Below are 16,740 nucleotides of genomic sequence, written 5' to 3'. Positions count from 1 at the left end.
TGGCAAAAAGTGATGTAATACTTGAGCTAAAGTCAAATAAAATTAAGCAAGGCGGAGAATACTCTCCTTCCCTAAAGAAAAAAAATAGTTTTTACATATTTTTTTAATACAATACGCTGTTTACTCATTGAACAAATGTACAATAATTTGATGGTTATAAATGATACACAATAATGTGGCTTAATATGTTGTTACAAGTGCCGTGAGTGTAAGGTAGAGATGGAACTCAGTCACACTTTAAATATTGAATAATTTAGGTATGTAATCAAATTAATTTACACTAAATGTAGTAGATAAGGCACCTACTCAATTCTAGTGACAATAAGAAAAAAGACCCAAAAATCTCATTCCCAGCTTCTGACTCTTGCGCCATGCCATTGATTGCTACTGGTATCGCTACAGTTTGACGAACACATAGTTACCCAACTTGAATAGCACAACATTATTCGGAAGTTCATCATTTTGCCAGCCATATAAAAAAGTGACACCCAAAAAAGTTTCAACAGGGACACAGGCAAAGTGGACATTAATGCAGGAGGCTGTTGATAATGCTGTGGCAGCAAAGCATCAATAACAGCTGGTAAGGTTGGCTGAAAAGTGATGCAATACCTGTGGTGAATTCAAATCAAATGAAGCCAGGCGGTGAACACTCTCCTTCCCTAAAGGAAAAAGTATTTTTTACTTATTTTTTGAATATTGTACAATGTTTACTCATTGAACTAATGTACCATAATATGATGGGTATAAATAATAGACAACAATGTGGCTTGATATGTTGTTACTAGTGCCATGAGTATAAGATAGAGTAGAAACTTAATCACACTTTTAGCATTGAACAATTTAGGTATGTAATCAAATTAACTTTCACTAAATGTAGTACATAAACCACATTTCTGATTCTAGTGACAATAGGAAAAAAGACTAAAATATCTCATTCCCAGCTTCTAACTCTTGCGCCATGACACAGATTGCTGCTGGTATACCTGTAGTTTGATGAATACATAGTTACCCACCTTGAATAGCACAACATTATTCACAAGTTCATTATTTTGGATGCCATATAAGAAAGTGGCACCCGAAAAAGCTATAACAGGGAGAAGGACATAGTGGGCATTGATGCGGGAGGCTGTTGATAATGCTGCGGCAGCAAAGCATCAATAACATCTGGTGAGGTTGGCTGGAAAGTGATGCAATACCTGTGGTGAATTCAAATCAAATGAAGCCAGGCAGTGAACACTCTCCTTCCCTAAAGGAAAAAATATTTTTTACTTATTTTTTTCAATACAGTACGATGTTTACTCGTTGAACTAATGTACCATAATATGATGGTATAAATGATAGACAATAATGTGGCTTGATATGTTGTTACTAGTGCCATGAGTATAATGTAGAGTAGAAACTTAGTCACACTTTTAGCATTGAACAATTTAGGTATGTAATCAAATTGACTTTTACTAAATGTAGTAGATAAGCCACCATTCTGATTCTAGTGACAATAGGTAAAAAGACTAAAATATCTCATTTCCAGCTTCTAACTCTTGCGCCATGACATAGATTGCTGCTAGTATACCTGCAGTTTGATGAATACATAGTTACCCACCTTGAATAGCATAACTTTATTCACAAGTTCAATATTTTGGAAGACAAATAAGAAAGTAGCACTCGAAAAAGTTATAACAGGGAGAAGAAAAAGGCAGGCATTCATGTGGGAGGCTGTTGATAATGTTGTGGCGGCAAAGCATCAATAACATCTGGTGAGGTTGGCAGAAAGTGATGTAATACTTTTGCTAAAGTCAAATAAAATTATGCCAGGCGGAGAATACTTCCCTTCCTTGAAGAAAAAAAAATATTTTTTACATTTTTTTAAAATTGTACGATGTTTACTCATTGAATAAATGTACAATAATATGATGGGTATAAATGATATATAATAATGTGGCTTAATATGTTGTTACTAGTGCTATGAGTGTAAGGTAGAGATGGAACTCAGTCACACTTTAAGCATTGAACAATTTAGGAATGTAATTAATTTAATTTACACTAAATGTAGTAGATAAAGCACCTTCCGAATTCTAGTGACAATAAGAAAAAAGACCAAAATAAATTAAGACAATAGAACAATAAAATATAAGGAGAATTGAAATAAAAACAAGAATTAAAACTTGGATTTAAGGAAATTTAACCTAAACTATCCTGAATTCTAGAGAGAAGAGAAAGCTTCTCTCTCTAGAATTCTCACCTAAAACATGGTGAAAACTATACTATGACTACTCCCCCCCCCCACCATTCCCTTGCAATCCTTGGGTTCAAAAGCATCATAAATGAGTTGGATTTTGGGCCTCCTTGAGCTCAGAAATCGCCCCCAGCGTATTGCCCTTAAGTTGGTCACGTGCTGCTTGTCACACATACGCATGGGTCATGCGGCATTGTAAAATTCCTCTTCACGCGTACGCGTAGGTGACGCGTGCGTGTCGCTGGCGAATTTCCTTCTCACGCGTACGCGTGGGTGACGCGTGCGCGTGGCCTTGAGTTCAGCAAATCCTCATTTCCTCATGAATTCTCTATTTTTGCATGCTTTTTCTTCATTTTTTCAACCCAATCTTTGCCTTCTAATCCTGAAATCACTTAACAAACATATCAAGGCATCGAATGGAATTAAAGTGAATTACATTTACCAATTTTAGGGCCTAAAAAGTATGTTTTCACTTTTAAATACAAATTAGGCAAAATTCACAAAATCATGCTATTTCATTGAATAAATGTGAGAAATTTGATAAAATCCCCTAAATTCAACACAAGATAAACCACAAAATTGGGGTTTATCACCAGTCTTGGGCGTTCAACGCTGGGCTTTGTTCCTTCTTAGCCCTTGAACTCCAGATGTGGACGTTCAACACCAGTTAGGGGCAGTGATCTGCAAGAGAAGTATAGACTATTATATATTTTTGGAAAGCTCCGGTAGTTATCTTTCCAACGATGTTGAGAACCTGTCATTTGAACCTCTGTAGCTCAAGATATGATCGTTGGAATGCACGGAGGTTATGATCTGATAGCATCTACTATTCTTTCTTCATCTTTGATCAAGATCTTGCCAAAATTGCCCAAAAATCATCTAAAATCATAGAAAAAACATATAAACTCAAAGTAGCATCCAAAAGGTGAATTTTTCAGTAAACACACTAAAACTTAATAAAACTTAATAAAATCTACTAAAAAACTATGAAAATGCTATGAAAAAGCGTATAAGAAATCCACTTATCAATTAGACCAGTCTGACCGGCCGACCCAGTCTAATTTTTAGAACCATGATCGTTATCATGGAAATGATCATCTTGTCAATAACCAACAACCTCGTTCCTAGCAAGCTCAGCGACTAAACCTTAGTTGGAATCCTCTGTGTTCTCTCCTAGTTCTCCTTCGACGTCACCATAGTCATTGATGAGTTCGACAACCTCTTCAACAACAAAATCTACGTAGAAACAAGACCTTAGCTTGGCACCAAAATTTTCCCAACATTACAACATTTAAAGGTCGCCAAGAACGAAATAGAGATCGACTTCAGAAACGTCATGGAGCGTAGTGGTGTCATGACCAACACCTTTGACATTGTGAGGCTTGAGTAGGCCCTAATATACTGATGAACGAAAATTGTCTATCAGTAAAGAAATTCTCAATAGAATCTCGTTGCAAGTATAGTTCTAAACCAACAAACAATTCCTCAATAAAAAATTTGTTTGTCACAAGTACAAACCCCAATAAAAATAAACCAAAGTATTTAAACCTCGGGTCATCTCTCAAGGAATTGAAGGGAAGTGTGCTTGATTATTGGCTATGAAAGTATATTTTGGGGGTTTTTTGGGAATAAGGAACAAGAAATGTAAATAGCAAAAGAAATAAAATAACAACTAAGAAAGCTCTTGGCAAGGAATGAGAATTAGAAGTCCTATCCTCATTATCATCATCAATTGTGACAAGAATTGTCCATTACTCCACTTAGTTAACCTCTAACTATGAAGGAAAGTCAAGTGGATATCAACTTGAGACCACAAGTCCTAGTCAAATCATAGTGAAAGACTAGCTTTAGTGGCATTCAAGTCAACTAGCAACTTCCAATTATCAATCAACAAAAGAGTTTGATAATTCAAGAATAACTAATTACTCAACACAAGCCAAGAGGAGAAAAATCTAACTCAAAACTAAAAGAGACAATTCATCAAACACATAGAAGGCAATAAAAACAAACATCATAAATTGCAAGAATTAAAGAGAGCTATAACTACAAAGGCAAGAGATCAACAATAGAAAACTAGAGCAAATATAAAAAGACATGAAAATTATAAATTGCATTGAAAAAAAATGGAGATCTACATATAAATTACAATTAACAACATAAAGAAACTACAAGAGAAGTAACATACTAAAACAAGTAAAGAAAAAAGGAAAATTAAAGCAAAAAAAAAAGTAGATCTAAATCTAAAAAGAAGAAAACTAAGAACCCTAATCTAGAGAGAGGAAAGAGCCTCTCTCTCTAGAATTCTACATCTCTCTCTAAAGCTAAGTGTGGGAATGACCCCTCCCCCCTTCACTCCTCTTGAATTCTACATGTAATAGACTCAGAAGTGAGTTGGATTTGGGCCTGGGAAGCTCAGAAATCGCCCCTAGCATTTTCACTTTAATGAGGTCACGTGCGAGCATCGACGTGCATGCATGGGTCACGCGTACGCGTCGCTTGACATTTCTCATCTACGCGTACGCGTATGTCACGCGTACGCGTCGCCTTGCGACTTCATATTCACGCGTGCGCATCTGTTACGCGTGCGCGTCGGTGAGTGCACCCCAAATCCTTGATTTTTCATGAGTTCTCTACTTTGCATGCTTTTCTCTTCACTCCTTTGATCCATTCCTAGCCTTTTCAACCTGAGTTCACTAACAAACACATCAAGGCATCTAGTGGAATCAAAGGTGAATCAAAATTAGCAAATTAAGGCCTAAAAAGTATGTTTTTTATACTTAAGCACAAATTAGGAGAAAGTCATGAAACCATGCCATTTTATTGAATAAATGTGAGAAAAGTTGATAAAATTCCCTAAAATCAACACAAGATAAACCCTAAAAATGGGGTTTATCAACTTCTCCACACTTAAACCAACCATGTCCTCATGCTAGAATCAAGAAGGAAACAAAGGGTATCAACATTTATTCAATGCAAACTAATTAAATGCAACCTATCTACATGCAATCTATCAAAATCAATGCAACTACTTGGTCAAAATAGATCAATTTCCATGAAAACATATATAAGCATAAGGGCAAAAGTAATAGCAATCAAATCAAATCCACAATTGAATTGAGTTATTGAATATTTTTACAAACTTGCAAGAAAAATGATGATCTTAGGTGAAAACATGTAATTGAGCAATCGAACCCTCACCGGATGTGTATCCGCTCTAGTCACTCGAGTGTTTAGGGTTGATTCACTCAGTTCTTCTCTAATCATGTTTTCCAAGATTTGTTTTTCATCTAATAATCAATAATTATTCAATGCATGCATATATATATATATATATATATATATATATATATATATATATATATATATCATGAGGACTTATTCATATGTTGTAATGGGGTTAGGGTAAAGGTAGGATTGTATATGGTAAAGTGGACTTGAATTTTGAATCTTTGATTAACTTAAACTTTCTCACCTAACCTATATAACAACCTATAAAGATCAAAGCTAACCTAACTACCTATTCTTCACTTTTTTTTTACACACTCATGCATTTCTCTTTTCAATTCACATCCCATATGCATTGATATTATTAAACTTTACCTTGGAGCATTTTGTCCCCTTTTTATTGCATTTCTTTTTCTTTTTTTCTATTTTTTTCTTTTTTTTCTTTTTTTCTTTTTTTTCTTTTTGTTTTTCTCATTTTTTTATCAAACAAAAATATATACAAGAGCATCAATGCATATGATTTTACATTTAATTAATACATGAGTATACACCTAATTCCCAAATATAGAAATACAACAAACCCTTTTATCCTAACCCAATGTTCTAAACTTTCCCCAAACTTGATGATAAACACTCTCACTAGTCTAAGCTAATCAAAGATTCAAATAAAGGACATTTATTATTTTTCGCTTAAGGCTTGTAATGTGCTAAAATTAAGAACAAATGGGCTTAGCATAGGCTCAAAGTTGGCTAACAATGGAAGATAAAAGGTAAGCCTATTTTGGTAAGTGAGCTAAATGAAATGATGGCCTCAATCATATAATTGCATTCATACATGGAATAATGGACATAAAAAATCAAACAAATCAAAGATTAGAATCATAGAAAGAGAACCATGCACACAAGAATGAAAATAAGTGGTTAAATGATGTAACCACACAATTAGGCTCAAATCTCACATGTTTGTGTTCTTAGCTGAAAACATATTCCACAATATATAATTCAAGCAAGTTCAATGAAAAGTTTTTACTCAAATCAATTGGGATACTTGGTGCACGGAATTGTAAATCACATTTTTTACAACTCCGGTACAACTAATCAGCAAGTGTACTGGGTCGTCCAAGTAATAAAACCTTACGCGAGTAAGGGTCGATCCCACAGAGATTGCCGGCTTGAAGCAAGCTATGGTCATCTTGTAAATCTTAGCCATGTGGATTCAATTGGTTATGAGTTTTGATAATTGAAAGATAAATAAAACATAAATTAAAATAAAGATACTTATCTTCATCCAATCATGCATGCTCCCTTCCATGGCAAGCTGTATGATCCTCTCAATGAAAATGGTCCAGCTACGGTTTCTGTACGGCTAATCAACTGTCAGATTTCTCGTCTCGGGTGAAAAATACCAGGCACAACTACCGCACGGCTAATCATTTGTCGGTTCTCACTTGTGTCAGAATAGGATCTCTCTATCCTTTTGCACACTGTCACTATGCCCAACATTTGTGAGTTTGAAGCTCGTCACAGTCATCCCTTTCCGAGATCTTACTCGGAATACCACAGACAAGGTTTAGACTTTTCGGATCTCAGGAATGCTACCAATTGGTTCTAGCCTATACCACAAAGGTTCTAAACTCACGGATTCGGTCCGTAGATCAGAGACCCAAAAGACTATACTATGGCTGTCGTCCAATGACTACGTTGAACATCATGTAGACCGCTTGTGGTTGTCAGGCATGCGGATCTTGGCTAAGCGAGTAACGAAGATAGTGGGTGATTGTCACGGATCACCCCTTCATTCTGACTTAACTGAATTAAGTACGAGAGTATATCTTGGAGAAGAAGTAGGCGTGAATTGAAAGAAAAACAATAGTACTTGCATTAATTCATGAAGAATAGCAGAGCTCCGCACCTTAATCTATAAGGTGTAGAAACTCCACCGTTGAAAAATACATAAGAGAAAAAGGTCTAGACATGGCCGAATGGCCAGCCTCCCCCAAAGTGATCAAAAGATCAAAAGATGATCCAAAGATATCCCAGTCTAAAGATAAAGATACAATAGGAAAAAGTGCTATTTATACTAAACTAGTAACTTAGGTTTACAAAAAATAAGTAACTAAGTGCAGATAGTGTAGAAATCCACTTCCGGGGCCCACTTGGAGTGTGCTTGGGCTGAGCATTGAGCTTTACACGTGCATAGGCCTTTTCTGGAGTTAAACGCCAGCTTGGATGCGAGTTTGGGTGTTTAATTCTAGTTCTGGTGCCAGTTCCGGCGTTTTATGCTAGAAAAGGGTCTCTGGTGGGCGTTTTAACGCCAGTTTGGGCCATCGAATCTCGGGCAAAGTATGGACTATTATACATTGCTAGAAAGCTCAAGATGTCTTCTTTCTAACACAATTGAGAGTGCGCCAATTGGACTTCTGTAGCTACAGAAAAACAATTAAGATAAATGCACAACATCAATCAATAAATTGCCTACTCAAAGAAAAGGATTCAAATCACATGGTGGCCAAATCATGCAATTCCAAAAAGATTTAAGAAGCTTGAAGAAAATGTAACATGTACTTAGTATTCACAGATGTTAAACATGAAAAACTCAAAACCAAGTAGCAACATATAACCTCAATAAAAGGAAATCCAACAATGAACATCAAAAACAATTATGCTAAATAGCATTCGGTTAATAATAAGCAGCACTAAACGGCAAAAAAAATTAATAATCCAACACTTATAATGAAAAATAGAAAATAAACAAACTAACTAACTAACTAAAAGAAATGGTTATAGATGGTGTTTGGTAGTGTTGGATGATGATTGAAGGGTGGAAAGAAAGGAAGAGAAGAAAGAAGAAGGAAAGAAATGGAAAGAAGAGAAGAAAAGAAGAGTGGTGAAACAGGACAATCCACGTGTACGCATGGAATGACGTGTAAGCATGGATAGGTAAAATGGTGTTGATGCATACGCGTAGGTTACGCGTACGCGTGGTGGATTATTCAGAGGGGCGACACGTACACGTGGGTCGTGCGTACGCGTGGGTGAACTTTGTGCTAGAGGCACAATTCTAGCCCAAAACTCGCACAACTCTCGGGTTTTCGTATGGAGGGGTAAAAATTTTGTATCCAAGAAAAAGAAGAAGTAGATCTAAATCTAAAAAGAAGAAAACTAAGAACCCTAATCTAGAGAGAGGAGAGAGCCTCTCTCTCTAGAATTCTACATCTCTCTCTAAAGTTAAGTGTGTGAATGACCCCCCTTCACTTCTCTTGAATTCTGCATGTAATAGGCTCAGAAGTAAGTTAGATTTGGGCCTGGGAAGCTCAGAAATCACCCCTAGCGTTTTCAAATGAAGTCACGTGCGAGCATCAACGCGTACGCATAGATCACGCGTATGCGTCACTTGACGTTTCTCATCTACGCGTACGTGTATGTCACCTGTACACGTCACCTTGCGACTTCATATTCACATGTTCGCGTCTATTACCCGTGCGCGTTGGTGAGTGCACCCCAAATCCTTTATTTTATATGAGTTCTCCACTTTGCATGCTTTTCTCTTCACTCCTTTGATCCATTCCTAGCTTTTTCAACCTGAGTTCACTAACAAAAACATCAAGGCATCTAGTGGAATAAAAGGTGTATCAAAATTAGCAAATTAAGGCCTAAAAAGTATGTTTTTTACACTTAAGCACAAATTAGGAGAAAGTCATGAAACCATATGCCATTTCATTGAATAAATGTGAGAAACGTTGATAAAATCTCCGTAAAATCAACACAAGATAAACCCTAAAAATGGGGTTTATCATATACTACCAAGTTGATTCTTGAAGCTTCCACAATCCTAGGTACCTCAACTCCATCTTTTGCTTTGAGGTTCATTCCTTGGGAACTTATGTTTCACACAAAGCACAAGGCAATAGTGCTCAACATCTATCTTCCGCAAGTTTTTAAAGAGGCAAAATCAATGAAGCAATAAGCAAAGGCTATTCGAATCTTCACAATGGATTACCATAATATATATGGGAATGTGAACAATGCTCTGATGGGGACTAACCTTGACAATCCGTCAACGTTTGAGATGGTGTTGTTGGATAAAGAGGGTTAAGGAATTGGTGGTGAAGATTTAGAGAGGTTCGTGAGAAAGGTTTGGATGGTGGTAAAGGATTGCAGATTGGGAATGGGGGTGGAGTTAGAATTATGATTGGATATTTGGAGTTAGGTTAGGTTAGGTTATGTTAATTTTAAAATTTTTCAATAGCTTTCAGTGTTTGAGTATAATTATCCATCAAAAGCCATCTTTTGTAATATTATTTTGAACAAAGGCAACAAAACAAAGATGGAGAGCATATAAAGAGTATTTTACTAGACCTGAAATACTTAGGATAGAAAATCTACCTGCATAAATTATATTTATTTTTCTATCCTCATACAATCATACTAATCAATAAATAAAAAAAGAATTAAATATATCTATTGAATCACTTGTGAAGCTCTGAATGAAAAGTGTTTACTTGACCTACCTCAATCATAAATAAATCAATGAACCAAACTTTTCAACATCTCAAAGATAGGATGAAAAAAAGCCTAAGGCCAAAAAGAAATAAGTCTTTTTAAAATAGAAAAAAAATTACCTCTGCCATCTTCGTCATCTCTTTTTCCCCTTTTATCTTAGATTTTCTTTTTTTTTTTAAGTAAAAAATTCAATTGTTATTGTTGATATGACTAAGGGTAAGTGGTGGTAGTGGGGTAAGGAAGGAGATGTGGTGGTGTTGAGGGCGAAAGAGAGGGAGGACGTGATAGTAAAATGATAATGGGTGATGGTGGGGTAGGTAGTGAACGATGAGAGAAAGTAATGGGGTTGGAGGTTGGCAGTCATATGCAGTGGGAATATGGAATGGAGTTAATATAGATGGGATGAGAAAGTTAGAGGGTTAGGGTTAGATTTAGGCAAATGATTAAGAAAAAAATTAAAAAAAATCAATCATTGACCATCTCAAAACTAATAATAATGTATAGTTAAAATTTATTTAAAATATTCAGAGTAAAATTAAATCAAATTAAATATTATAAATATTTTTTAAAATTTCAAAAACGTCAAGAATAAATAATATACTCTATATAACTTCAAAAAAATATATTAGTGTATACTTTATAATTGATTTAAAATTTTCGAGTGTAAATTTTTCATCTTGCCAAATTTTACATTGCTTTAAGGAAGGGCATTTGATATGGAAAAACTAAAGATGGTTAGAGAATGGATTAAGAACTAAAGAGAGACTTAAAAATAGGGAGGGACAGAAGAGACCAGATTTCTAATTTAAGATTTGGTATAATTTGAAATTAGAAATTCTAATTCTTCGAATTAAAGATTTTTTATTCTAGGTTGTATAATTTAAAATAATTAACAATGCCAAATAATTAAAGAGTACTAATAATTTGTCATGCCATTTTTGTTGTTAACCAGCTAAGTGTTTTTTGCTAATAGAAATGACAACAAATCACTGTTAATATTTTTGTCAAACTTAATAATTTTTTAGAAGCTATTTTATTTTTGGCATTTTTTAGGTTTAGTTTTACCGATAATGCTATACATACAAAATTTTTTGGTAACCAAATGAAATAAGGTTGGCCCAAATCTAGTAAAAATTACTCACACAACGTGCATGTGAAATACACACTACTTCTTCGCGCAATTCCTCCTCCTTCTGTTGGTTTTATTGCAGTATTCTTTATTTCTAGTTCTTCTTCATTTGATTTTTTCTTCTTTTTTTCTTTTTTTATTCGTTTTAAAGGGTGAAACAAGAATAAGAGGAGGAGGAAAAAGATAAATAATTATTTGGAAAAAATATAAAATAAAAAAAATAGTGACGAAATTTTCTAATCGTGACATAAGAATTTTTTTAACCAATTATAAGTTATCAAAAATAAAAATAACAATGAAATTTCTTAACCAACTAGAAATTATCATAAATAAAAATAGCTCCGAAATTTCTTAACCATGACACAATATCTATGACAAAATACATATATGTTATTTTCTTAGTTTGCGTATTTATCTTTTATTTTATTGAATCTCTAAATTGATAATAAATATTTTGTCTATGATAAAGGTTTGAATATTATTGTATCATTGTGTTTTTCCTCCTCTTCTTGTTATTTTTTTTTAGAGAGAGAGAAACAAAAATTTAAAAAAAAATCAAAACAAAAAAGAATAAGAAGTTGCAGGATGATAATACAAAAGAAAAGAAAGAAGAAAAAGAAGATACAAAAAAAGAAAAAAAAGCAAAAAAAGAAAGATGTAAACTAGGGATGTTCTTGAGTCAAATTGGTTCAAAGACTTGGCCCAAACCCGATTGATTTTGGTCAAATTTGATTTGGTTTTATTGTAAGTCGGGTTAGACTCAAAGCCTAAAAATTCATCCTAGGTAAATCATACAACTAGGTTAAGCTAAAACATGGATCACTTGGCTCACTTCAACCCAGTTGAATTCAAAAATAAAAAATATACATTACAATGCCTTGGATTATGACTATGATATGGTGAGTATGTTGGTTATGAGGTTGGATTATGCTCAACCTTTAGATAAGATGCAAGAGTGTGTTTTGTTGTAAGGTTATGTTTGTGTTTTAGATGTAGATAAAATTTGTTGTAGTACCTCACTGTTATAAAGGATTTTTGTGGAAAAAAGACTAATTTTTTACATATTTTAATTTCATCTTTTAGTTATTACTTGCTAATATTTTTTATTTAAATATTATAATTTTGTTATAAGTTTCATATAGGCTCGATTTTTATCTAATCTTGACTTGATGTTATTGTGGCATGAAATAATGAGATTTTATTAGGTTTAGAGACGAGATAAAAATTTTAAAAATAAACTCGGTCAATATTTTAGACACGATCTATGTTAAGACAAACTCGATTTTAACCAGTCCAAGTATACCCCTAACATAAATAAAGAAGAAGAACACGATATAAATGAAGATCACGTATGAAGAGAAAAGACATGTGTATAAGTATAACTTAATTAGACTTTTTTTTTTTTAAACAAGGGAGCTCAACACCAAGGTGGAGCAAAACAATAACAAGAAAAACTAACATAAACAGAATCCAGCTAGTAGCTTACAGAACTAAACAATCTTCGGTATATCCATCAACAACACAAGGGATCTTTATACATCCACTCCTGGTAACTAAGAAAGGACATGTCAATAATGTCTTCAACGCCTTTTTCTTTATTCTGAAATATTCTCCTGTTCCTTTCCAGCCAAACGTTCCAGACTATCGCAAAATAGCAAATGAACCAATTTCTGGACTCTGCCTTACTACCGGTAGCGCCTGTCCAGCTTTGAAAATGTTCCTTTACAGTACTAGGAAAAGACCATTTCCGCCCAAGATGAACTAACCAAGCACACCAAACCTGCCAAGTAAATTCACATCCAAGAAATAAGTGATAAACATTTTCAACATCCTTTTTACATAGAGCACACAGATTATCTTCCTGATTAATTATCCCAAACCGACACAATCTTTCTTTCGTATGAACCCTGCTAATCAAGACAAACCAAGCAAACAGCTCCACTCTTGGAGGAACTAAGCCTTTCCAGATAGTCTTGGTGAAGCTATAACTTGTTATATCCTCCGAGAGTGTTTCCTCCTGCAACACCTGCACAAATGAGTTAGTAGTAAAAATAGCTTATTTGTCAAACTTCCACACAAGTCTATCATCTCTGTCAGCCGCTAGTTTAATCATTCTCAGAGCGTCATGTAACTGATTCACACTTTCCAACTCCCATTGGAACAGCTCATGCCTCCATTGGAAGTTTCATATCTACTTTAACCCATCCCAGAACCCATAATCCCCAATGACCGATCCTTTTTGGATTGAAACCGAGAAGAGTCTTGGAAATATATCCTTTAGAGTACCACCACATAGCCAAACATCCTCCCAGAACTGGGTTCTTCTACCATCACTAACCTCCATGGTAAGTCCTGTGATCATCTTATCTCTTACATGTTGGTTCTTGATCTGTAGCTAATAGATATCCTTCCATGGTCCTCCTCTAGTAGGTAATATCTGGGTGGAAAGTAGCTCCATAGGATTGAGATTATAACAAGAGCATATCACCTTCTTCCACAACAGACATTCCTCCTTTGAAAACCTCCACCACCATTTAAACAAGAGTGATATATTCCGGATCATTGCATCTCCAACACATAAACCACCTAGCTTCTTTGGAGCTTGGACCACTTCCCACCTAACTAAAGCTATGCCATTACTACCGTCCTCCTTACTCCACAAGAATCTTCTCTGTAAGGAGATCAATTTTTCAGCAATAGCCTTCAGCATCTTGTACAAACTTAAGTAATATACTGGTAAGCTATTTAAAACAACTTTGATAAGTACTAGCTTTCTAGCTTTGTTTAGCACTTTTGACTTCCATAAGCTTAGTTTTTTCTCCACCTTATCTATTATTGGCTTCCAAGTCTTGACCAACCTCGGATTAGCTCCTAGAGAAATTCCAAGGTATCTGACTGGTAGGGTAGCTTCTCTGCACTCCAACAAGCTGCACATACGATCCACCCATTGTTGGTCACTATTGATTGGAATTAAATTGGATTTGTCAAAATTGATGCTTAACCCCAACATCAGCTCAAAGCAGCGTAAGAGTCTCTTGTAGTTCTTTATAGTTTCCTCCTTTGGCGGACAGAACAAAATAGTGTTATCTGTGAACTGAAGATGCGATAATGCTATGTTGTCTCCCCCAACCAACAAAGGGGAGATATTGCTATTTCAAACTGTCTCACCGATCATTCTATGGAGCACGTCAACAACAAGTACAAAAAGGAAGGGAGATAGTGGGTCACCTTGTCTCAAACCTCTTTCCATCATAAACGGCTTTTTGGGTGAACCATTTATCAACACTGACATAGAAGCTGTGCCCATGCATTCCATAACCCAAGCCCTCCATCTTCTCCCAAAACCCATCTTCTGTAGGACGATGTCCACAAAGCTCTACTTAACTCTATCATATGCCTTCTGAAAGTCTAGCTTGATGATTGCTGCCTCTTTTTTCCTTAATTTGAGCCAATGCACAATTTCACACGCAATGAGTGCCCCATCATGAATTTTGCGACCTTTGACAAATGCACTCTGAGTCTCCCTAACCAGCCCTGGCATCACGGCTCTCATCCTCCTAACCAACACCTTAGAGATCACCTTATACACACATCCAACCATGTTAATCGGGCGAAGGTTCTTGATTTCCTTGGCCCCAACAAACTTAGGAGCCAAAGCAACCCAAGTGGTATTAGCGTCCTTAGGTAACTTGACTATCTGAAAGAAAGCAATCACAACTGCCGTAAACTTAAGCCCGATCTCATCCCAGCACTTCTTGATAAAGTTCATGTTGTACCCATCACTGCCTGGTGCTTTAGATGATTCACAGTCCCACACTGCCTCTCTAATCTCTTCAACTGATGGCAAAACCTCTAGCTCCACAGACTCCTCTTCAAATATCCTAGTCACCAATCCATCCCTGAAGCACACCCTAGGAGACTCCTCTTGATGATACAAATTCTTGTAAAACTCCCGGATAGCAATCTTTATTCTAGCTGAGTTCTTAACCAACCTCTCATTAATCATCAAAGTATCAATCCTGTTATTCATCCTTCTAGCGGAAGCTATCTGGTGGAAATACCTGGTGTTTTTGTCCATCTTCTTTGCATGCCTAGATCGTGACATCTACTTCTAATGCGTCTCTTTTCAGACATACCATCCCTTACAGCAGGTTACCAACGCCTTCCTTCTTCCCTCCACTGTTCCATCATACACCCCACTACTTACTTTGTCATCCAACTTCTTTATCTCTTCATCAAACTGCAGAATTTTAGTATCCATGTTCCCAAAATTGACCTTGTGCCATCTTCCCAGAGGAGCTGTCAAAGCCTTCAATTTGTCTGTGAAGTTTATCTCCCCTAAACCCTTCCATTCCTCTTTAACCATTCTTAGGAAACCTTCATGAGTAAACCATGAGTCAAGACTTCTAAAAGGTCTTGGGCCGTCTCTCATCTTAGTATCTTCTACTATCAATGGACAGTGATCTGACAAACCCCTTGGTCTTCCTCTTAACCGAGTCTTTGGGAATTCCTCAACCCATTCCAGGCTGACCATCACTCTATCAATCCAAATACATGAGCAGCCTCTAAACCATGTATATTTACGGTCATTAAGCGGCAAGTCCACCAAGTGCATATCCTGTATCCAAGATTTAAACTCTTCAGCAGCTACAGTTAAACTACCAGCACCTTTTCTTTCCTCTATATGGACAATCTCATTAAAGTCCCCCATGAAGCAGCACAGGACCTGACATAAACCAGCAACATAGCTCAACTCCTCCCACACAACAAGTTTTTCCTCTCTAACATGAGCACCATAAACCAAAAAGAATGCACAATTGAAATTATTCTTTAATAAGACCCCTTCAACACACAACCATAAACCAAAAAGAATGCACAATTGAAATTATTCTTTAATAAGACCCCTTCAACACACAGCCATCTCTTCCCTTTATAACAATTATTCATCTTGAACATGAAATCATCCTACATTAACAACAACCCACCCGAAGCACCATCGAAAGCAACATATTCCCAACTTACACTATTACAGCCCCAAAGACGTGCAACATTAAATCTCGTCACAACATGTTTTTTAGTTTCAACCAGCCCTAGCATATTCAATCTATTCTTCGTCTTCAAGTCCTTAACCATTCTCGACTTCCCATCACCCCCCAACCCCCTAACATTCCAAGAACAAAAAATCATTTTAGGATATTATTACGCACCTTTTTGGAGTTTTTAGGTCTGCATCACCTTGCTTTCGCCTTCTGTTTTACCAACCATTTTTTTAGCATTTTTCTCATTCTGAACTTGGAGAATGGCCATTATATCTTCTTCTTCGTCATATAGAATTACACCGGATTCCACTGCTAGATCCCATGTCCTTTTATTTTCCAGCATTTGCTTCTCTAACGTTGAACTCAAATTGTCGCTCGTTCCCCCAATATTTTCAACATCTACTCCCTCCCTAGCAGCCCCCTCAATTTCATCCCTACCCTGCGCCAAGCTCTCCCTGCCTACCAGTGAACCTGTACGTTCTTCAACATCCAAGTCATAAATCCCATGTTTCTGTGCCCAGGTCCTCATTCCAGTCTCACTAACCACCTCGTTATCATCCTCAATAATCGTGGTCTCAGCCACTTCCCTTTCATCCCTTGTCTCCCCTATC

General features: G+C 36.0%; 1 protein-coding gene across 1 annotated transcript; it reads right to left on the bottom strand.

Annotated features, from left to right (window-relative positions):
* Positions 1 to 15,216: 15,216 nt before the first annotated feature.
* Positions 15,217 to 16,223, bottom strand: LOC130957189 (uncharacterized). Its single transcript, XM_057884056.1, has 2 exons — positions 16,076 to 16,223; positions 15,217 to 15,932 (listed from the first exon to the last, which is right to left on the bottom strand). The coding sequence occupies exons 1-2, from the start codon at positions 16,221 to 16,223 to the stop codon at positions 15,217 to 15,219; spliced, it is 864 nt and encodes a 287-aa protein (XP_057740039.1).
* Between the last annotated feature and the right edge of the window lie 517 nt (positions 16,224 to 16,740).

This window comes from Arachis stenosperma, chromosome 10 (genome assembly GCF_014773155.1).
Source record: "Arachis stenosperma cultivar V10309 chromosome 10, arast.V10309.gnm1.PFL2, whole genome shotgun sequence".
NCBI classification, from domain to species: domain Eukaryota; kingdom Viridiplantae; phylum Streptophyta; class Magnoliopsida; order Fabales; family Fabaceae; genus Arachis; species Arachis stenosperma.
Note: the sequence above shows the minus strand (reverse complement) of the source record. Positions and strands in the feature narration are given on the sequence as shown.

Excerpts from the sequence above, each read along its gene's own strand:
- LOC130957189 (XM_057884056.1), bottom strand. The coding sequence starts at position 16,223 with ATGGTTAAGGACTTGAAGACGAAGAATAGATTGAATATGCTAGGGCTG. Across the intron at positions 15,933-16,075 it reads TGCTTTCGATGGTGCTTCGG|GGGTCTTATTAAAGAATAAT; the intron begins GTGGGTTGTTGT and ends TGTGTGTTGAAG.